The 22,973-nt window shown below is 43.8% G+C and overlaps 1 protein-coding gene across 15 annotated transcripts in view; it reads left to right on the forward strand.

Moving 5' to 3' along the window:
- LOC129835255 (adhesion G protein-coupled receptor L3-like) overlaps positions 1-22,973 on the forward strand; it is a 165,338-nt gene that overhangs the window by 77,752 nt on the left and 64,613 nt on the right. For 11 of the 15 annotated variants that reach the window (XM_055900792.1, XM_055900799.1, XM_055900801.1 and 8 more), the window contains 3 exons: positions 2,564-2,749; positions 6,641-6,679; positions 16,274-16,457. In XM_055900792.1, the coding sequence (XP_055756767.1) occupies positions 2,564-2,749; positions 6,641-6,679; positions 16,274-16,457 (409 nt within the window). The remainder of the gene's footprint in view (positions 1-2,563; positions 2,750-6,640; positions 6,680-16,273; positions 16,458-22,973) is intronic. The other 4 variants (XM_055900803.1, XM_055900795.1, XM_055900798.1 and 1 more) reach the window with 1 other exon arrangement.

A 22,973-nucleotide genomic window follows, 5' to 3' on the forward strand; every position in this document is an offset into this window, starting at 1 on the left:
AGCGAGAGAGGCATGAGAGCGAGAGAGGCATGAGAGCGAGAGAGGCATGAGAGCGAGAGAGGCATGAGAGCGAGAGAGGCATGAGAGCGAGAGAGGCATGAGAGCGAGAGAGGCATGAGAGCGAGAGAGGCATGAGAGAGAGAGAGAGAGAGGCATGAGAGCGAGAGAGAGAGGCATGAGAGAGCGAGAGAGAGGCATGAGAGCGCGAGAGAGAGGCATGAGACGCGAGAGAGAGGCATGAGAGAGCGAGAGAGAGGCATGAGAGCGCGAGAGAGAGGCATGAGAGCGCGAGAGAGAGGCATGAGAGCGCGAGAGAGAGGCATGAGAGCGCGAGAGAGCGACGAGAGAGCGACGAGAGAGCGCGAGAGAGCGGCATGAGAGAGAGAGAGAGAGAGCGGCATGAGAGAGAGAGCGGCATGAGCGAGAGAGAGGCATGAGAGAGAGAGAGAGAGAGAGAGAGGTGAGAGAGCAAGAAAGAGAGGCATGAGAGAGAGGCGAGAGAAATGAGAGCAAGAGAGAGAGAGAAATGAGAGCAAGAGAGAGAGAGAGAGAGGCATGAGGGCGAGAGGCATGAGAGAGAGAGAGGCATGAGAGAGAGAGGCATGAGAGCGAGAGAGAGAGGCGAGAGAGCAAGAAAGAGAGGCATGAGAGAGAGGCGAGAGAGCAAGAGAGAGTGGCATGAGATCGAGAGAGAGAGGCATGAGAGAGAAAGAGAGAGAGAGAGGCATGAGAGAGAGAGAGAGAGCGGCATGAGAGAGAGAGAGAGGCATGAGAGCGAGAGAGAGAGGCATGCGAGAGAGAGAGAGAGCGGCATGAGAGAGAGAGAGAGAGCGGCATGAGAGAGAGAGAGAGAGGCATGAGAGCGAGAGAGAGGCATGAGAGGCATTAGAGGCGCGAGAGAGGCGTGAGAGAGGCGTGAGAGAGAGGCTTGAGAGGCGTGAGAGAGAGGCTTGAGAAGCGCGAGAGAGGCGCGAGAGAGAGAGGCATGAGAGGCGCGAGAGAGAGAGGCATGAGAGGCGCGAGAGAGAGAGGCATGAGAAGCGCGAGAGAGAGAGGCATGAGAGGCGCGAGAGAGAGAGGCATGAGAGGCTCGAGAGAGAGAGGCATGAGAGGCTCGAGAGAGAGAGAGAGAGAGAGAGAGAGAGAGAGAGAGAGAGAGAGAGAGAGAGAGAGAGAGAGAGAGAGAGAGAGAGAGAGAGGCATGAGAGGCGCGAGAGAGAGAGGCATGAGAGCGAGAGGGAGAGGCATGAGAGCGAGAGGGAGAGGCATGAGAGCGAGAGGGAGAGGCATGAGAGCGAGAGAGAGAGATGCATGAGAAAAAGAGAGGCGTGAGAGGCATGAGAAAAAGAGAGACGCATGAGACGCATGAGACGCGTGAGACGCGTGAGAGGCGTGAGAGGCGTGAGAGGCGTGAGAGGCGTGAGAGGTGTGAGAGGCGTGAGAGGCGCGAGATAGAGGCATGAGAGGCGCGAGAGAGAGGCATGAGAGCGAGAGAGAGAGGCACGAGAGCGAGAGAGAGAGGCATGAGAGCGAGAGAGAGAGGCATGAGAGCGAGAGAGAGAGGCACGAGAGCGAGACAGAGAGCGAGACAGAGAGCGAGACAGAGAGCGAGACAGAGAGCGAGACAGAGAACGAGAGAGGCATGAGAGAGAGGCATGAGAGAGAGGCATGAGAGAGAGGCATGAGAGAGAGAGAGACATGAGAGAGAGAGAGAGAGGCATGAGAGAGAGAGGCATGAGAGCGAGAGAGACAGGCATGAGAGCGAGAGAGACAGGCATGAGAGACAGGCATGAGAGCGAGAGCGAGAGAGAGAGGCATGGGAGCGAGAGAGAGGCATGAGAGAGCAAGCGCGCGAGAGAGAGGCATGAGAGCGCGAGAGAGAGAGCGAGCACGTCACAGCAAGTCAGACAAAATTAATTTCAAACAGGCATCATCCTCTGTGTGTGACATGTTCTGCCCCTATACTGTACCTAGCAACCGTTAGTTTCATGCTGCTGATAGACTATCAGGGGAGAAGTCTGTTGATACTCTGTTGTCCCGGTGTGCATTCACCTATACAGTTCCAGGCGCTAGTGGTTTAATCAGAAAATCTATGCACGCTAAACAACATTATTTTCTAACAGTTTGTATAAAGCCATTTGTCATGGTTGAAATGTATATGCTGAAAATAATTAGTTCAAGGCGGAGTATGTGTTTGGATAAAGGGAGACGGATGACTGTAGTTTTTTTCCCCCTGATATAATAGTGTATGACTGGAATTGATTTGATTTGATTCTAGCTACTTTAAGTAGAATGAGAGAGAGTATACACTGGTCATTCAGTAACATTGGATGGGATATCAAGGAACCAATCATATAACACAATAACACACTGGACAATTTTTTTCAAGTTTGACCAGCCCATCTGGTATTTGCCTGATCTGCCCTATGGCCAGTCCTTTTCTGGTCCTACTATAGCCACATAGCATGATGGTCAGTTGTTAATTGCATACTATGTGCGTGTCAATGAGTATCTGTATGCAATCATGCATGGTTCATTTGTGTGTATGTTGTGGTTTTGCCAGCTCAAAGCCGGAGAGACTGCAGCCATCATTGCCAGGGAGCTGTCGGAGCAAACCAAGAGTAACCTTCAGGCGGGGGACATCACCTACACAGTCAAGGCCATGGGTCAGCTTGTGGACCTACTCGACGTGCAGCTTAGGAACCTTACCCCTGGAGGCAAAGATAGCGCAGCCCGCAGCCTCAACAAGGTATGTGTCTGGGGAAAAGCAATGGCTGTGTGCCAACACTCATTACTGATTTCCTCTCCTCGTCTCCTTCCCTAGGTGACTACTGATCTTGACGGGTGAGAGCAACATAACCAGTGAGCTTTCCAACCTCCTGCCTTGGTTTTCCAGATTGCTCAGATCAGTGGTCACCAAGGACACAAGATGAAGAAAGGAGGATATACACGGGAATATATTCATAGGTGGAAGAAAGAACTGACTTCACTCAACTTTCTCAACCTGTAGTTAGCATGTGTTTCCTTCCTCTGAAACTTGTATTTTCCCACCAGCCTGACAAGGCCTTCACACCAGGCAAACCTGAACAGTAGGCATTGTTTTAATGATCTGCGCTCCGGCCCCATACCGATAACCTGCATTATTTCTCACATGTAGCGGTGTGCTGCTGCTCAAGGAAAAACAATAACAGCCAGCCAACATGGGGGTTAGGGGCTGTACTGCTTTACAACACCAAAGTCGGGTTGTGGTAATCACTAATTATACCAGCAGACGCATAGATAGGATTATTCCAAACTAGGCAGATTTTGTTCATTTTTTTATTTAAAAAAAATGACGAGGTTGTACGGATATGCCAGGCACGTCTGAAATGGTGCTAATGCCGCTTGTTTCCTTCTAGACAGAGAAGACAATATGTATTAGATATTGCTGTTTCCTAGACCCAGGAGTGTAGGAGATTTTTGGAGCCTCAAACTAATGCAATTATTCCCGAATTCACAGTTGGGTACACCTAGGGCCACTCGGGCAAGGTAAGATAAAAATAATACATTATGTCTCTCGAAGCAACCAACAGAAAAGCAAACATCGGTAAAATTCAAAATGTCAGCCGTTAATTTGTTTGAGCAGCTTCACTTGTAGTGTGACACAAACACCTGTTTCCCAATAGCTTTTCTTCACCGACTTAATTTCATTGCCGCATGCAGCCAGATGTCCCCTTTGAGGTTTTAGTGTTGTTCCCTCCATTGGAGAGCAGGACGATAATGATAGCCAACGGGCTGAGGAGAAAAACCTGACGTCTTGCACTTGTGGTCACTTCATCCATGGCTTTTACGAGGTAGCCATTTTGAGAAGAAAAAAATGAAGAACAGGTCAAATTCAAGTAACGCTTTAGAGGAGAGTAACCTTTTCATTTGTTGTCATCACATTATCCTGAAACTGAAGCCAATGTACTGTGAATATATTTCAAAACAAACAATAGCCTAGACTTGCGTCTTCTCTTTATGACGATATCCCTAAAAAGATACTCTAGAAAAAGCAGTGCAGCTCAAATGGGAAATGAATGCTACATTTATCTCTGATAAATACTCTAACTATCTAGTACATCAAGGAACTGCTAAATTCTCCCCTCGTGCTCTCTCTGTACTATTCAAGGTTGTCCTCTCTGCTCTGTCCTCCATCCTTTCCCCTTTAATCCATGGTGACTTACTGTAGCAGCCCCTAGCGCCATGCTCCCTCCCGCCTCCCATTTCTCTGTCTCGCGCCCGTGTGTGTTTACCTCGGAGCTCAATCATTTTGACACAATCTGCTAAGAGCTAACGGAATGAAAGATTCCTTTGATAGCAAGCACAAAGTCTCTCTGCCGGCAGACAAAGAGCCGATTGAGTTGGTAAACGCCATGATACGTACCACTTTCATGACCGAAGGGCCATGTGGAAGGCGCTAACAAGACCACTTCCAGGAAAGTGCATTAGCATTTCTTCAAAGCTATGCGCTAGGCTAGGCTAACAGAATAGGCCTCTGTTTATGTATTCTGTTCCCAGCCCAGTGTTACGCGCTAGGATAGCCTATCAGAATAGGCCTCTGTTTATGTATTCTGTTCCCAGCCCAGTGTTACACGCTAGGCTAGGCTAACAGAATAGGCCTCTGTTTATGTATTCTGTTCCCAGCCCAGTGTTACGCGCTAGGCTAACAGAATAGGCCTCTGTTTATATATCTGTTCCCAGCCCAGTGTTACGTGCTAGGCTAACAGAATAGGCCTCTGTTTATGTATTCTGTTCCCAGCACAGTGTTACGCGCTAGGATAGCCTATCAGAATAGGCCTCTGTTTATGTATTCTGTTCCCAGCCCAGTGTTACACGCTAGGCTAGGCTAACAGAATAGGCCTCTGTTTATGTACTCTGTTCCCAGCCCAGTGTTACGCGCTAGGCTAACAGAATAGGCCTCTGTTTATATATTCTGTTCCCAGCCCAGTGTTACGTGCTAGGCTAGGCTAACAGAATAGGCCTCTGTTTATGTATTCTGTTCCCAGCCCAGTGTTACGCGCTAGGCTAACAGAATAGGCCTCTGTTTATATATCTGTTCCCAGCCCAGTGTTACGTGCTAGGCTAACAGAATAGGCCTCTGTTTATGTATTCTGTTCCCAGCACAGTGTTATGCGCTAGGCTAGGCTAACAGAATAGGTCTCTGTTTATGTATTCTGTTCCCAGCCCAGTGTTACGCGCTAGGCTAGGCTAACAGAATAGGCCTCTGTTTATGTATTTTGTTCCCAGCCCAGTGTTACGTGCTAGGCTAGGCTAACAGAATAGGCCTCTGTTTATGTATTCTGTTCCCAGCCCAGTGTTACGTGCTAGGCTAACAGAATAGGTCTCTGTATATATCTAGTGTTCTCCTACTCCAGGCAAGTAGCTAACTTTATTTCAGATTGTATAATTCCTATTGGGGACACGTGAGTGGTTATGTAGCCTAGCCAGCTGTTAGTTCTCCAGTGCTACTTTGAAATCTCAACCTACTGGATTGACCCGCTAACATCAGTCCCAGGTATGCCACATTTCAGGTTTAGCCCTACTCCTGCAGTGACGAGGTCTCCAGGTTAAATAGTTCCTCTTTAGTTCCTTTCTCTCCACTTACTCGCAGGAACAAGTGGTAACCTTGAAACTCCAACTTGAAAGCGGAGCTACGTCTCAGCCCCAATCCCCACTTGGACCGTGTGTCTCGTTTCAGTGCTAATTAAGACTGATTCTTTGTGATGTTTTCTATGAGAGGGAATAATTAATGTGCATGCCGTTTTTTTCACACAGTTTACATAAAATGAGAAAGTCTTAATTAGCCAAAGTCGAGAGGTGACATTTTGTTCAGGTTTTTTTTTTTTTTACTCAAATCAACTGGTACTAGTTGTTCGGGCTTGGACCATCTTGATTACTGTCCGGTAACATGGTCAAGTGCAACAAAGAAGACCTAGCAAAGCTGTAGCTGGCTCAAAACAGAGCAGCATGGCCTGAACTGCACATACACAACTAACATCAACAAAATACATGCCCGTCTTTCCTGTTTGAGGGCTGACGCGAGATGCACTGCTTCTCTTCTAGTTTTTATGAGGGGTATTACAGTAATAAAATGCCAGATTGTCTGCGTAATCAAATGACATTCAGCTCAGACACCCATACATAACCCACAAGACATGCCACCAGGGGTCTCTTCACAGTCCCCAAGTCCAAAACAAATTCATGGCAACGCAGAGTATCATACAGAGACATGATCACATATTTAGGTTTATTTTATTTAACCTTTAACCAGGCAATGCAACTCCCGTCTTCAATTACTCAAGCAAACAGCAAAATGACCTTATTTGTTTTAGTTGTTTGTATTATTATATTTGTTGTGGTGTTTGTGTATTGTTGTGCATTTAATGTGAATGTCCTCGTGCATCAGTGTTTTGTTAGTTGTCATGTTTTGTGTTTTTTGTGGACCCCAGGAAGAATAGCTGCTGCCTCTGCAAAAGCTAATGGGGATCCATATAAACAAATCAAATAAACAAATACAAATTATACATTTCTTTTCTCTCCATCCACACTGAAAACCATGCTAATAGAACTTGTATGTGTCTACCTTTTGCTAACTGTAACATGTTTTGGTGGTTTGCAGCTGCAGAAAAGAGAGCGCTCGTGTAGGATTTACGTGCAGGTATTTTGACTCTTGCCTTTCACCCAGCATCCTCCTACCCAACCCATTGAAATGTTTCTGTTTTGGTGTAAGCATGATTGTGACTGGTTGCCGCACCCTAACGTCATGCTTTGTGCTCGTGATATTCCTGCCTGTGGAGGCATGTGTTGCTCAATGTTGGGTCTGCTAAGTAAACTCTGACCTTGTAAAATTGTATTAAAAAAATTGGAGCCATGTATAACACTTAGTTAGGCTATGTTTTGGTCGGGATGCGACTATGGCTAGTTAACGTTTTTGATCCACAGGTCAAATTTTGGGGTCCTCACTTTCTTACCCACATCCTGATGCCCTAATTCTAACGGCAACCCCCAGCCCTGCAACCAATTAAACACTCCTTCCCAGCATGCTTTGCCTCTTAATGCTGTTTTCATACCCCTGTGTTGGTGTTGTGATGGCTTTTGAAAGAAGAAACTATACATATGTAATGCATATGATGTGCTAATAACGTTGGTTGCTCATGGATTTCACATGAACATTGGTTGCTCATGGATTTCACATGAACATTGGTTGCTCATGGATTTCACATGAACATTGGTTGCTCATGGATTTCACATGAACATTGGTTGCTCATGGATTTCACATGAACATTGGTTGCTCATGGATTTCACATGAACATTGGTTGCTCATGGATTTCACATGCACATTGGTTGCTCATGGATTTCACATGAACATTGGTTGCTCATGGATTTCACATGCACATTGGTTGCTCATGGATTTCACATGAACATTGGTTGCTCATGGATTTCACATGAACATTGGTTGCTCATGGATTTCACATGCACATTGGTTGCTCATGGATTTCACATGCACATTGGTTGCTCATGGATTTCACATGCACATTGGTTGCTCATGGATTTCACATGAACATTGGTTGCTCATGGATTTCACATGAACATTGGTTGCTCATGGATTTCACATGCACATTGGTTGCTCATGGATTTCACATGCACATTGGTTGCTCATGGATTTCACATGAACATTGGTTGCTCATGGATTTCACATGAACATTGGTTGCTCATGGATTTCACATGCACTATGGTTGCTCATGGATTTCACATGAACATTGGTTGCTCATGGATTTCACATGAACATTGGTTGCTCATGAATTTCACATGAACATTGGTTGCTCATGGATTTCACATGCACATTGGTTGGTCAAGGTTGGATAGGTTATGCTCTGGATATGCATGTTAAACAAGATATCATGTTTTTGCTCGAAGGAAATGTCAAGCATGGTTTCTCTGCTGGCGATACCAATGACATCTACACAACACATTTGAGTTTTTTCTTTATTTTGAAAAGCCTCTCAGAGGATATAAAATGAACCGTCTTTAATCATCTGTAGTCGTCTACGGCAATATACTTGCTGACATCACCAGAGATGTGCGCCGACGATCACATGATGATGTAACGGTAGCATATACTCACAGCTGTGAAACGATTAGTACATTGCAATAACCTTCACTGGCTATGCAGTCGCTCAAAGCTACCATCAAGTTAGTTGACTCCACGGTCAACAGCCGAAAGTGACCTCAATAAACCTGGAGTCAAAACCCACCCTCCACCAGAACTCCCCTGACAGGCAAGACTCATATAGGGGGGGTTATGACTCTTCCTGATGCATTATGCATGTGTGTCCCAATTTGTAGGGACTCTGCCGCCATTTCTTGAGCTCCAGTGTGGAGTTGATATCCAGGCTTGTCAGTAAAATGACATAAATATCGGGTCTGCCTTGAAAAGAGCTGCCGGACGAGTTGGCACGCCCGCCCGCTTCCCCACCACAGATGTTCCTATAGCTTCCAGATGTTCTCCGTATCTGCGGTGGCGTCACATCTGTCAGGCGACGTGCATTGGTTGTTTCAAATCCTCGGAGTTGTGTCTGAAGTCACTTCAATATGTAGTGGCGGGTTTATTGTGCGTTTTCCACCGGATGAAGTGTGTGTGTGTGTGCGTGTGTGACACAGCGTATGGCGTATGTATAAGTGTGTGTGTACGCATTTGTACCAGTTGACGTTTGCTTATTGTTTTACATGCACTGACTAGGAAATACATTCTTTATCGATGATACTGTCAGTCGGTCGGTGTGTGTGTGTGTGTGTGTGTATACACATGTTTATGTGCACACTGGTATCTACATGTTTGTGTGTGTGTGTGTGCACACTGTTGAACCGTGTACATGGCGTCGACGTGCACCTGACCGTGTTAAACGAAAGGGGAAGGAATCTTGCTCGACGAACTGGAATAATGGAACAACATCTACCAGTCTTCCGTATACACAGACTTTGATTGCGCGGCGCTATGGCTTTGAGGGACTTTGATTGATTAAGGAAATTGGGCAGTGTTTTCTCCAACCAGAACCCCTGGTAGTCATCATAAGGGGTATAGTGAAGGCATACAAAAGAACCCAAGGTAGATGCTTCTCTCTGCAGCACCTGCCTGCACAGACAGAGATGTACACACACACACACACACACACACACACACACACACACACACACACAGACACAGACACAGACACAGACACAGATACAGACACACACACAGATACAGATACAGACACACACACACAGACCACCTCTGTTTTGGACCCAGGCTGAGCACACCATGCGCAATGATCGTTTTCAATAAGGTAAAGACATTATGTTAAACGCTCAGCCAGACTTCTCATGGTGAGAAATAACTTTTAAAAAAATCAAACAAACAGATTATAGCAGTGCGAGGATGGGCTTGGGTGAATTGACTGCCAGTGCACGTCGGAGGGCGCGGATGTTATTGAGATTGGTGATCAGGTATGCACCCCCAACTGCTCGTTAGCCCCCACACTAATGGGCGATTGGGAGAACGGAGCTGGTGTTTGCTCTCTAATGGAGATGAGACGAGCCCGGTTCACCATCTTGATTTAGGGAGTCCATCTTGTTTTATGTGGAGCGGATGACTGCACCATTCGCATGCCGCCGGGTCTATGCGGGACCATTACGGAATAACACCTTAGAAAGAGATTCAAGGTTGTCTGTAGTAGGCCAATATTTATAGATACCGTAATTCAACATGTCACATTGTGGAGACGTCTTACTGGAAAGGGTTGGGAATATTGGATCCCAATTTAAGCAAAACGTATCATTGAAAGCTTAATATTAATTTACTCTCTCGTCAGTAGTTTGTGAACAATTGCCTTTGCAGACTACATCAATATAGTGTAGAGCATCATGGGTATTGTCAGTAGGTCCTCTTTGATCCCTTTTTACAATGATTTGTTACCTTGATTTACTACAATCATTCAGTGAAACCCCCAGCCTCTGTTTTCACCCTAAAGGATGATGTCCCTATCAGATACATAAAAGGCTTCTGCTCTTTTATGTCAAACAAACATAATCAAAATGGCTCCCAGCTTTCTATCCTCTTTGGTGTATTAAATACTCTCTGGTTTAGTGGCTTTAACACCGTGGTTGTCCAATTACTGTGATAACATCCCCTTTGCTTCAAACTAAGGTCAAACGCCTTCTCTTTAAAATGGCCGCCGACACATAACATTTCCAAAGGGAGACGATTCTCTGCTAAGTGTATGTGGAGCGGAGGGATTTATCACATGGTAGAACTTTCCTACACCATTAAAGATGACAATTGTATCTTGCGTGCGTGAGTGAAGATCATAGACCAAGAAATCCCGGGAATATTGTTTGGATATTGGGTACTGACCCCTTGTTCAACGTAACCCCTTCTCCCCTTCTTTCTCGTATATGGGGGCCGGAAGTGAAGCGTTGCCTTGTCCATGAGATTCTACGATTTTTATTGCTGGCCAATTTGTTAAAAGATGAGGTATGTTAGAATGACCACATAGTCATAAAGACCGTTCCCCATCTACCCAACCCCCCAACCACCATTCTGTCCTGCAGTTTACTGTCTACCGACTCGACCCTCGCTATGTTATATGGGCCGTGTCTGTTCACGGTCAGAGTCCGACAGGGATACTATGAGATCATGGCCATTCAGCGTAAAAGTACCTCTGTCTCAGAGTCGTAAATTCTTAGTTAATTTACCTATAGACCCTTGGACTGCTCATGCAGTGTCTTCCTGCTGTGTTCAGTTAATTTGCAGGGTGAATAGCCTTGACTTGGAGTCATAGTTGACTTTGTGACGAGGTGCTGTTTGCACATTATTTGACAAGGTAGACACAATGTTCACATTGACACTCACCTTTGGATGACCTTTCTTGAGTGTGTGTTTACCTGTTAGTCTTTGTACTGTGATCTTAACTTTTATCTCATGTATTGTGTGTTTGATAGCCCCACACATTCACTAGTATAACTGTTGATTGCGGATATAGTAGTAGTGACTTTCAACGTGGCACTGTCGTAGGATGCCACCTTTCCAACAAGTCAGTTCGTCAAATGTCTGCCCTGCTAAAGCTGCCCCGGTCAACTGTAAGTGCTGTTATTGTGAAGTAGAAGTGTCTAGGAGCAACAACGGCTCAGCCGCGAAGTGGTAGGCCACACAAGCTCACAGAATGGGGCCGCCGAGTGTTGTCCTCGATTGCAACCCTCACTACCGGGTTCCAAACTACCTCTGGAAGCAACGTCAGCACAATAACTGTTCATCGGGAACTTCATGAAATGGGTTTCCATGGCCGTGCAGCCACACACAAGCATAAGATCACCATGTGTAATGCCAAGCGTCGGCTGGGGTGGTGTAAAGCTCACTGCCATTGGACTCTGGAGCAGTGGAAACAAGTTCTCTGGAATGTTGAATCATGCTTCACCATCTGACAGTCCGCCAGACGAATCTTGGTTTGGTGGTTGCCAAAAGAACGCTACCTGCCCCAATGCATAGTGCCAACTGTAAAGTTTGGTGGAGGAGTAATAATTGTCTGGGGCTGTTTTTCATGGTTCGGGTTAGGCCCCTTATTTCCAGTGAAGGGAAATCTTAATGTTACAACACACAATGTCATTCTAGACAATTAGATGATTCTGTGCTTCCAACTTTGTGGCAACAGTTTGGGGAAGGCCCTTTCCTGTTTCAGCATGACAATGCCCCCATGCACAAAGCGAGGTTCATACAGAAATGGTTTGTCAAGATTGGTGTGGGAGAACTTGACTGGCTGCATAGAGCCCTGACCTCAACCCCATCGAATACCTTTGGGATGAATTGGAACGCAGACTGCGAGCCAGGTTTAATCGTTCAACATCAGTTCCCGACCTTACTAATGTTCCTGTGGCTGTATGGAAGCAAGTCCCCGCAGCAATGTTTCAACATCTAGTGGAAAGCCTTCCCAGAAGAGTGGAGGCTGTTATAGCAGCAAAGGGGGGACCAACTCCATATTAATGCCCCTTATTTTGGAATGAGATGTTCATGCAGTGTATTTTATGTTATTACCATACTATATTGTAGAGGGAGAGAAAGAGGGGTACATATAGAGAAGGACCAAATGAAAGACAGAACTCAGAAAGACGGCAACCTCTCCTATATCACTACTGAACATGTTGCAGAAAAAAGACAGAGTCAACAAAGATAGGGGGTGAGAGGAAAAGCGTGTGGAATAAGGAAGTGGAAAGTGAGAAAGTGAGGGCCACTAGTCTGACTCGCGCTCCATCCTTCTTCCATTCTGCTAAGCCGGTGACGGGAGTTTGAGCTCAGCCAGAATCAATTTCCCCGACCTCGAGTTCATTTCATCAATCAGCACACACACCACACGGGCTGACTTGGACCAGTTCCAGGCCCCATACTAATATCCACCCCTTCCTTCCCCCTTCATTGGTATAAATGGCCGCAGCACGATACATTGGCCCTGTTCAAATCCTTCCAGATTGCATCATTCCTTCATCCCTTATTTGGAATTATCACTGGTCTGATATTGATCTGGATTGGTGAAAGCTATGTATTGGAACCTGTGCTTTAACCTAGTAGAATTAGATCAGTAACTACTCAAGGAAGGGAGAGGGGGATTAAGGAAGGATGTAATTCACAAGTATTGGAATGGGGCCTTTTTCTTTCCCAGTCAACAGTTTGTCACAACCATAGCATTTGGGGGCTAGCTAGTTGATGATTAGCCTTTCCAGACCAGTCAAGAACCAGAAAGTATTGGTTTCCCTGGGTGGCTTGGATCGTTCAAGAGAGCAGAGGAAACTGGGGGGTGGGGGGGCAGAAACATAACAGTGGTTGAAAGTTTGGAGCTCTATGACCTGAACCAGTGCTTTTGACAGATGGAGAACCAGCCTGGCTGCAGTAAGGCATCCACACTCCTCTACCCCACTACACTGAGTGTGTTGTGCTGCTTGGGTGCATATCTCTCCTCTCCCTCACTCCCCTCCACTCTCCCTCACTCCCCTCCACTCTCCCCTTTGGGATTTAGAGGCATTCGTGAAAAGGGTGTGGGAGTTTGTGTGTCATCCCCAGGGATATAGCGTCTATCTCAATTGTCTCTGAAGGCTGCCGGCTAGACGGGTAAACTCAGTGCTAAACGTAATTGCTCAAAGTATTCAGACCCCTTTACTTTTTCCACATTTTGTTGTGTTACAGCTTGTAATAAATATTTATTAAATGTATATTTTGTGTCACTGATCTAGACACAATACTCCATAATGTCAGTGGAATTTTGTTTGTAGAACATTTATGAAATTAATAAAAAATTCAAAGCTTAAATATTTTGAGTTTAGTATTCAACCCCTAAATAAATCCAGGAGTAAAAATGTGCTTAACAAATCACGTATTAAGTTGCATGGACTCATTCCGTGTTCTATAATAGTGGTTAACGTGATTTATTAACTTCACTTTTTTTTTTATATATAAGGGGAAAATATTGTACAATCCAGGTGTGTAAAGCTCTTAGACTTACCCAGAAAGACTCAGCTGTAATCACCATCAAAGGTGCTTCTACAAAGTACTGACTCTGGGGTGTGAATATATGTAAATTAGATATTTCTGTATATCATTTTCAATACATTTGCAAGATTTCTAAGACCATGTGATCACTTTGTCATTATGGGGTATTTTGTGTTTATGGGTGAGGGGGGGGGGGGGGAAATCATATTTAATCCATTTTGAATTCAGGCTGTAACACAACAAAATGCAAAATAAGTCAAGTGGTATGAATACTTTCTGAAGGCACTGTATATATTTATTCCCCATCATCATTAATCTTTCTTGCCATACTCTTCATAAAGTGTTATACACTGTTGATGTTGAATAATTATGACTCAGGATTTCTATGATACCCGCCCAAGTAATCCAGATTTATATTCGTAATTGATTGATTCTCTATTATGTCCACAGATAAGCATCGTAACCCCATATTAAGCAGCTAAGCCCTGTCAAAATGTGACTTCCTGATTCAAAATGAGGGGCTTTATACTTGAATCCGCACACTAGTCAATGCCCTATCATTTCTGAGTATCCCTATCCAAAATACGACTTCATGTCGCATTGACTTGCAAATGCTTCCCTATTATGTGCCATACCCAAAGACTGCAACTAATTCAGTGACTTAGCACAAAATGATGAGTGTATCATGTTGATGATGGATCCAGCATGTAATCTCTGGAAGGACAAATTGCGTACTAGATAGACTTCATAACATCCTAGAAATATGTCCACTTGTGGTTTGTTGCCGATACTCCAAGCTTTCTACTGTCTTTCTTTTATGTGATTTTCATTCATCACTTGGATTTCGTTTGCTGTATGTACTGTACCTGAATCTGTCCGTGCTACATTTTGTGGACGGTCCAACACTTAATTATGCATATCCACCCATCTAACTCACAGCCACTGATGATTCATTCTTTCAATATTTAAACCAGACCTGGCAAAGGGGGAAATATGCCAGCGCCGCAGAGAAAGACCTCCTTAATTGAGAGAGAATCAACCTCGCCGTCTCCGTTGATGTCAAAAGGTGCGATCGGCTGGAGATAATGAATAATTACATCAAAGTTGGGTGCCTGCCTGCCTTTAAAAAAAGCCTTAAAAATGACAGCGTCTGTGCGCTGAGGACTGTGGAAAAGCCAGCTGCTGCTATTTGATATTCCCTTCATCGCAGCCCGCTACGGAGTTGAATACGATCACCACTCTTCCTCTTGCACTTGTCTGTTCCAGAGACACTCTAGTCTAGCTGCCACTCCGTCCAAAACGGAGACAGTTGGAGGCTGATCACTATTGTGTGTGGAATATAATGTCTATAATGTTTATAGAATTACTTCATTGTAATCAGTTGAGTTCTGCAGGGCAGCTCCCAATGTGCTGTTATCGAATTGCATTGCCTGAGGTTTCGTCCCCCAGGTGCTCTGATATCATCTCGAAAACTCCTATTCTCTTTCATAGTCCATTGATCAAAAACAGAACCTGCTGTAGCCGCGGGGATCACACCGAGGTATTGCCATATGCGACGTTGGAGGAGATTGTTCTCCCCCCTCTTAAAGGGCTTAATGTTTCTCCCTCAGATTCTCGCCGGCGTGCATTTACGATTAAGCGCGGCTTCCATCTTTGCAAACGAGGACTAGTAAATTGGCCTTTGAAGTTGTGGAATATCAGAAGAGGCTGTGATGATTTCTTTAAAATTCGTATTTTTCCCCCCCACTCTTTTCTGTGCTTTTTGAAAGCCACTGCTCAATAGTCCTTGTCAATGTTGGATTATTAGGTTTTGAGATGAAAGAGCAACTGTGACTGCTGTGCGAACACCTATTCATGGATGGCGTTTTATTTTCAGTTATGATTATGCATTTTCTTCTGTTGCATCAGAGGGATAGAATGGTTCATCTTGACCAATTAATATTCTATTCAAATGTCTTGCCATCGGCGTTTCTACGTCTTTAATTGCTCTAAATTGTTCATCTTCTCCGGAGAATGCTCTCTTTTCTTTCTCCTTGGCTTATTGGTTTCTGACTGTTAATTTATTGTGGGATTAGGGAAAACATAATTGAGGTTAAACAATATTAATAGACAATAGTGTTCCTCCGAGAGTGGTCGTCCTGAGGAGCCGACAACAAAATAACCTGTACGCTATTGGCTGCCTGTACTGAATAATATATTAGGATTATTTCAACGTATTCTGTTTCATTGTAATTGTATATATGTGATACTGTAGCATGGAGCAATATGGGGATTTTTGGGGCTGAATACATTCATGGGACATTCATGGAAATGCATCAGCCACAGCCTGGCTTTCACCTGTTCTATTATTTAGATAATGTCATTGTTTCTCTTGGAAATATAAGAATTGCCATGGCCAGTTTGTCTACACGTATTCACCTTAGCGCAATGTTGCTATGAGCTATTTGAGATTTTCTCGAAAATCTCTGGTAATATCTAACATCTCCCAAGATCCTGCAAACATCTGTGACTAACCTTCCGTAATATGTCTTCCTCTGAAAAGTCCTGGCATAACTTAATTGACATCCCTAATAACCTGTTAACTACCCCTTTTGGTCCATTATTAATTTCATCGGTGATAATACAGTGCTTCCATAACCCATACTGATCCCTTCCCTTGCTACCTCCATACTGATGCTCTGGTTGGTTAGCCCCCTCCACCTTCTTCATGTCGCTAACTCTCCATGTTGTCTGGTGCAGGCCATGGTGGAGACCGTGAACAACCTGCTTCAGCCCCAGGCCCAGTCGGCGTGGAGGGACCTGAGCACCGGGGAGCAGCTGAGAGCAGCCACAATGCTGCTGGATACGGTGGAGCAGGGGGCCTTCATCCTGGCCGACAACCTGCTCAAGACGGACATCGTGCAGGAGAACACAAACAACATCCGTGAGTACAGACTTAAAGCTATACACACCCACTAGCACGACACCAACTTGAAATTAGATCTTAACGCACGCACGCACACACACACACATACATACACACAGCGATAGAACTGATTGGTGTGGTAAAAAGAGAAATCTTCAGACACTTAAATTTACACTGGTGAAGACAAGATCATCTGTCAACCTGGCAAAACATGATTACTAGGATGTGTAAGAAATACAATTGACTGAATGTTTTGAAAACCTTTTCATAGACATCATAGGACAGTGTGATCGCAAATGTTGTCCCATCTCTTGATACCTAATATACTTCTGGAATATATACTTCTGGAATATACAACATTGGGTTTGACTTGGTTTACTTATTTTCAAAAAAAAATTTAACCTTTATTTAACTAGGCAAGTTCTTATTTACAATGACGGCCTACCAAAAGGCAAAAGGCCTCCTGCGGGGACGGGGGCTGGGATTAAAATAAAAATATAAGACAAAACACATATCACGACAAGAGACAACACAACACTACATAAAGAGTGACCTAAGACAACAACATAGCATGGCAGCAACACATGACAACAGCATGGTAGCAACACAACATGACAACAACATGGTAGCAACACAACATGGGAGCAGCACAAAACATTGTACAAACACTATTGGCCACAGACGACAGCACAAAGGCAAGAAGGTAGGGACAACAATACATCACGCGAAGCAACCACAACTGTCAGTAAGAGTGTCCATGGTTGAGTCTTTGAATTAAATCGGGAATAGCAACGCGTATTTAGCTAAGCAAGATGGAGCATGGCCATTGCAACGCCATAATTGTGGGTTTGATTCCCGCTGGGGCCACCCATACGAAAAAATATTTATGCTTTCACTTTCGACAAAAGTGTCTGCTTAATGTCATGTATTATATTATAATATTACAAGATATACAAAGAGCTTTTTGATTATTTGAAATGATAAAAGATTAGACAATTGTTCAAGCAAAGCGAGCAGGAAAAGTGTCTAGTCTGAAAGAACAGTGGCTGTTGTCTCATCACATCTGATTAAACAGATTACTACATTTTCAGCTTCGCCTCCAATTGCCATTAATATTAGCATTAGCCATCCTAATGTGATTATTTTGGTCGTCCAAGGGGAACCAGTTGGGACAAACTAAATTCCTGTATCATCGTGCTGCGTCTTGGTAAAGAGAGGGTAAGCGAGAGGGCTTTGCTATTCCCGATATAGTGCACTTCTTTTGACCAGAGCCCTATGGGCCCTCTTCAAAAGTAGTGCACTACACAAGGAATGCCGTTTGAGATGCATCCACAGTCTTAGTGATCATTGTTTGAGCTTAGTTTAATGAGCAATTCTAAGTGACTGTGTTCAAGTTAATTCAGAACCTGAATGTGATCCTACAGATAATAGGATATACTGAACGACTTATCCACTGATTGTTCCATACGCCTAACGGAGGCAAGATGGATATTGATGTAGTACTCTTTAACTACTCTATATTGCTGTTGTATAGCTATTCAGATGACCAAATGGCACGATGCATCAATTTGAACTATGAAACAGAAAGCATATGTGTTGGAACACGGTAACAGCTTATTTTTATAACGACAAAATAAACAAAACCTACCCCGACCACCAAGATGCACGGTCAAGACGCAGTCAAATTATGAATACATCAGTAGCCTCAGTAGCCTAAACATCATTATTAGTGCCAAGTGGCCTTGATAAAGAGTGAAACTCTGCAACAAAAAAAAGCAATAATTGCATTATAATGAATGTAAGGGCTCTATTTTCAGCTGGCGTTAATTCGGCACTAGTGTCAAACACATGTTAGTTTGACATTTTCCATCCCATAACGCCAGGTTTGACAAAGGTTCAACAAACGACCTGTCTTATATCAACTCGCTAGTGCTCAGATGGGCAGGGTTTAAATATTTGTCCTTAAATACATGATCCAAAGTGCTAATTTCCGGCAGCGCTGAAATTTAGACCAACCAAAACCTGGTTTTAGCTGTAACGCAGTGGGTTATGGCTTGAATTTTGACCGCAGAAATGCGCACTGCCCATTTCAAATCAAGTCAAATCAAATGTTATTTGTCACATACACATGGTTAGCAGATGTTAATGCGAGTGTAACAAGAGTAACCTAATGTGCTTTTGGTGCCTGTATATTTTGTATTTAGAAACATAAAAACAAATGTTTTGTTGTATTTTATTCAAAACCAAGCATATTCTACCCTCCTCTCAATGTAGTCTTTTTTATAAAAAATCTGCCCAATATAATTGCGAAGTAGTCAAGACTGTCGATAAAGGGTTTGGCTCCTGAGACAGCTTGGAAATACATCTTAATCGCCAAAGCTTTATTAAAAGATCACGTTTGAGAAGAGTAAAACAGTGAGCTTTGTATCTATGCATTGTAGGCAGGCCCACATTATTTTAGCCATGCAGGTCCTGTTTTGGACGTGCGTAAAACCTCCATGATGTAGGCTACGTGCCCGTCATGAAACGAGAGAGGAGAAGTTCCTGAATACCAGTGAAACTCGTGTTTACCTGTAATAATTGCTAGCTTTCCGTTTCATATGTTAAAAACCCAATCCCTCCCTTTGGCCGACTATAAGAAAGGCTGGTTCAACAGCAGTGCAAGTCTTGTTTTATCCTGGTGATTTTATGATATCATTACATTTGACATATTATTATTATTTGATTTTTTTTTTTACTGATTGATTTTTTTTCGTTACATTTTATTACAACCGAACTTATTAGAATGATACACCTTCCTGGTTTTGTGGTGAAAACGCGCTTACAATGCAACTTCTGGAGATGTGTGAATGCAATCTGTAAGATGGTTCCGTTTATGTTCACTAAACATAGGCCTATTTGGGAGCAGTAGAACAGTGTGTGGATGTTCTCCCTTTCTATATATATTGGATCTTTGCCCAGCTACTGTGAAACATGTGGATGAGCGTTACACCCTCCATAGTCTGCGTTGTTTCAATAGTATCTGTACACAGGGAGAAATGGTGTCTAACTGTGACATAGCCTACTTAAAACAAGTTGTTCATTGTGCTAATTTGTTCTCGTTTTAGGCCTTATGCATCATTTATTTCATCTTGTTTATTGACCATTTTTGGCTTGTTCATGCTCAGCCATAATGCAATTTACAGTAGGCCTGGCCCCTATATCATTGTGAATGCTATTGAAGCCATGCAATTATTTCTGGACCGCAAATGGTTTCAAGTGAAGGTATTTAGCAAAGATGGGTCTACACTTTGTTATATCGTTTCTGGAAGCCATTTAACGAACTGTAACGGACTAACATTGGAATTGGAGTTGATTCCAAGGCAGTACTGTACATGAAAGACCGTAAATACACAACTTGAAGCAACCATATATTTAGCCATGGAGAATGTTCTTATTGGCCAGTGAGGGGCCAAGCCTCGAAACACCCACAACTTGTTTATTCATCAAACCCAGCCCTTTCGTGCCAACGCCAGCAAGTTCTCCGATAGTGAAAATAGCTCAAATATTTCAGACACACACCTGGACCAGTTGAGCTACCACCTGCGCTTAGATTTACCTTTGCATTAGGTTTGTTAAAATAGAGCCCTAGGTGTCGATATGACAGAAGTCCAAAATTGTCAGTTATTGTCAGCTCGTGCTCATGTGCTTCTTCACACAATGGCATCAGGTGGATTTCATTCTGCTGTTATCCCTTGTCCTAACAGTTGACACCATTTACGTAGCTTTCGCTTGCTTGACACTTTGACATACCTTTGTTTGGTTGTAGTGCATAATGTTCTCATATTCTCCGGTTCGCTCTTCATTGGGTCCCCTTCCTCTTGTCATTCTTCAGCACTGTTCAGGTGTCTTATTTTGCACAGAGGGAGGGAGCTCCAGTCTCACTTTGTTCATGCGGGCTCGAGTGTTGGAGAATGTGGTGATGAGGCTTGTGGAACCTTACGTTGGCAAGAGGAGCAATGTCTCCATGGACTATTTCTGCACTTCACTGTCATCGGCGAACAAGTTACTTGCAAAAAAAACTACGTCTGGCCAAGGAGGCAAACGGGGAAAACCATTCAAAAAAGGACACGCCCTCCTTAAACTGTTTATATCTCCAGTTCTGTTTGTGATAATACGATTCTAACACCGACAGGGTGTTATATAGACTTATTTAGGAAAAGTCAAGGATGAATGGGGCATGTCTTAAAAAAATGTCAGTAATAAATTAAGTGGTTCTAGTGTTGGTTTAAAAAAATACTTGATTTAATTGTGTTGTTCTCTAGAATATTTGATTAAGTTGTCTTTCAAATAAGTATAGCTGTATCAAGTGTCTCATCTCTGGTTCTACTCATTAGGCGCGTACCAAACTGTACCCTATTCCCTATATAGTGCACTAGTTATGTCCAGAACCTTATGGGCCCTGTTCAAAAGTAGTGCACACAATTCGGAATGGGATGCCATTTGGTACGCAACCATAGTTCAGGTTACTTCTTGCTATTGATCCTGGGTGCTCTAATAACGACCAATGCGCTCTTGAGAATTCCAAACGAGATGTCAACCACTAAACATTCCCAGACTCTTAGGGGTCAAGTTCCTCCCAGTTGGGAGTAGGTGACCTCTCCGTTGGTGGTCACCTGTAAATGTACCTAATTATCTTAAATTACCCTATTTATATCTGTACGAATTCCTTAACTTGAGTTAACCCCGGTTCTATGCATCCTGGTATTTTGGGGATTGAAATCTACAAATAGCAGCTGAGTGAAAGTGGAATGTTGACACTCTTCTCCCACGATAAGCCCTTAGCTGTGTGTTTGTGAGACATGTTCTTCCTCGTGCCCCTGGGAGATGAAACAGGAAGATCTGTTGGATGACACAAACATTTTGAACAACTGGCTTCATCAGTTGTTGAATTGTGAACTTAACAAATCAGCAGTTCACATTTAAAGCGGTTGCTGAAAACAGTTGTAAGGAACGGGGAAGGGGAAGGAGGCGAGTAAGTTAAACATGTTTGCGAGCTGAAGAAACGGCCAGCGTGTATTGAACATTAAGGAAAGATGATATATCTCCTTTAGCTTAAAGGGATTTTGGATTTTTTTAGTCTCCTGCTACCATGGCAACCTAAAAATATAGGTCTGCCAAGTCGAAAGAAGCAGCCAGCATTGGGGAATTTAAAAAATGGGAATTTATTGTCTCTGGCACTCAATTTATCAGGATATTAAGGGATCTTAGCCCCGTTTGAAAGGAAACAAAACAATCTCCTCACGGCGAACTACCTCCCCACCCCCTCGGCAGATGTGTTTTTATATCCTTCATGGAGGTAGTCAGGTTAATCATGCACAGTGACATGTTTACTAGGCCTTGCTCTGCCTAGTTTGCCAGCCAATAAGGTTTGTTTGTCACCAGCGGTCCCAGGTGCCCACCCCTCCAAGTACATTAGTATTGAGAGACCCACAACATAACAGTGTGTCCACTGCTTTGATGTTTGCTCTTTCAAAGGCAATTATTGCAGAATGTATAGTGCCTTCAGAAGGTATTCACACCCCTTGACTTTTTCCACACTTTGTTGTGTTACAGCCTCAATTTAAAATAGAAATGAACAAAAATATATACGCAACATGTGAAGTGTTGGTGCCATGTTTCATGAGCTGAAATAAAAGATCCCAGAAACACAAAGCTTATTTCTCTCAAATGTTGTGCACAAATTTGTTTACATCCCTGTGAGCATTTCTCCTTGTCAAGATAATCCATGCACCTGACAGGTGTGGCAAATCTAGAAGCTGAATAAATAGCATGATCATTACACAGGTGCACCTTGTGCTGGGGACAATAAAAGGCCACTCTAAAAGGTGCAGTTTTGTCACATAACACAATGCCTCACATTTTAACAGGAGATTGCAATTGTCATGCTATTGGCATGGTAGGAATGTCCACCAGAATTTAATGTTCATTTCTCTACCAAAAGCAGCTTCCAACGTCATTTAAAGAATTTGGCAGTACGTCCCACCGGCCTCACAAGTTGAGTGTGCAAGCGGTTTGCTGATGTCAACGGTATGAACGGAATGCCCCATGGTGGCATTGGGGTTATGGTATTGGCAGGCATAAGCCAAGGACAACAAACACAATTGCAGTTTATCGTTGGCAATTTGAATGCACAGAGATACCGTGACGAGATCCTGAGGCTTATTATCGTGCCATTCATCCGCCGCCATCATCTCACGTTTCAGCATGATAATGCACAGCCTCATGTCAAAAGGATCTGTACACAATTCCTGGAAGCTGTAAATGTCCCAGTTCTTCCATGGCCTGCATACTCACTAGACAATGTTACCCATTGAGCATGTTTGGGATGCTCTGGATCGAAGTGTACGACAGCATGTTCCAGTTCCCGCCAATATCTAGCAACTTCATACAGCCATTGAAGAGGAGTGGGACAACATTCCACAGGTCACAATCAACAGCCTAATCAACTCTGCAAAGGAGATGTGTCGCGCTGCATGAGGCAAATGGTAGCCA

This window comes from Salvelinus fontinalis, chromosome 36 (genome assembly GCF_029448725.1).
Source record: "Salvelinus fontinalis isolate EN_2023a chromosome 36, ASM2944872v1, whole genome shotgun sequence".
Taxonomy (NCBI): domain Eukaryota; kingdom Metazoa; phylum Chordata; class Actinopteri; order Salmoniformes; family Salmonidae; genus Salvelinus; species Salvelinus fontinalis.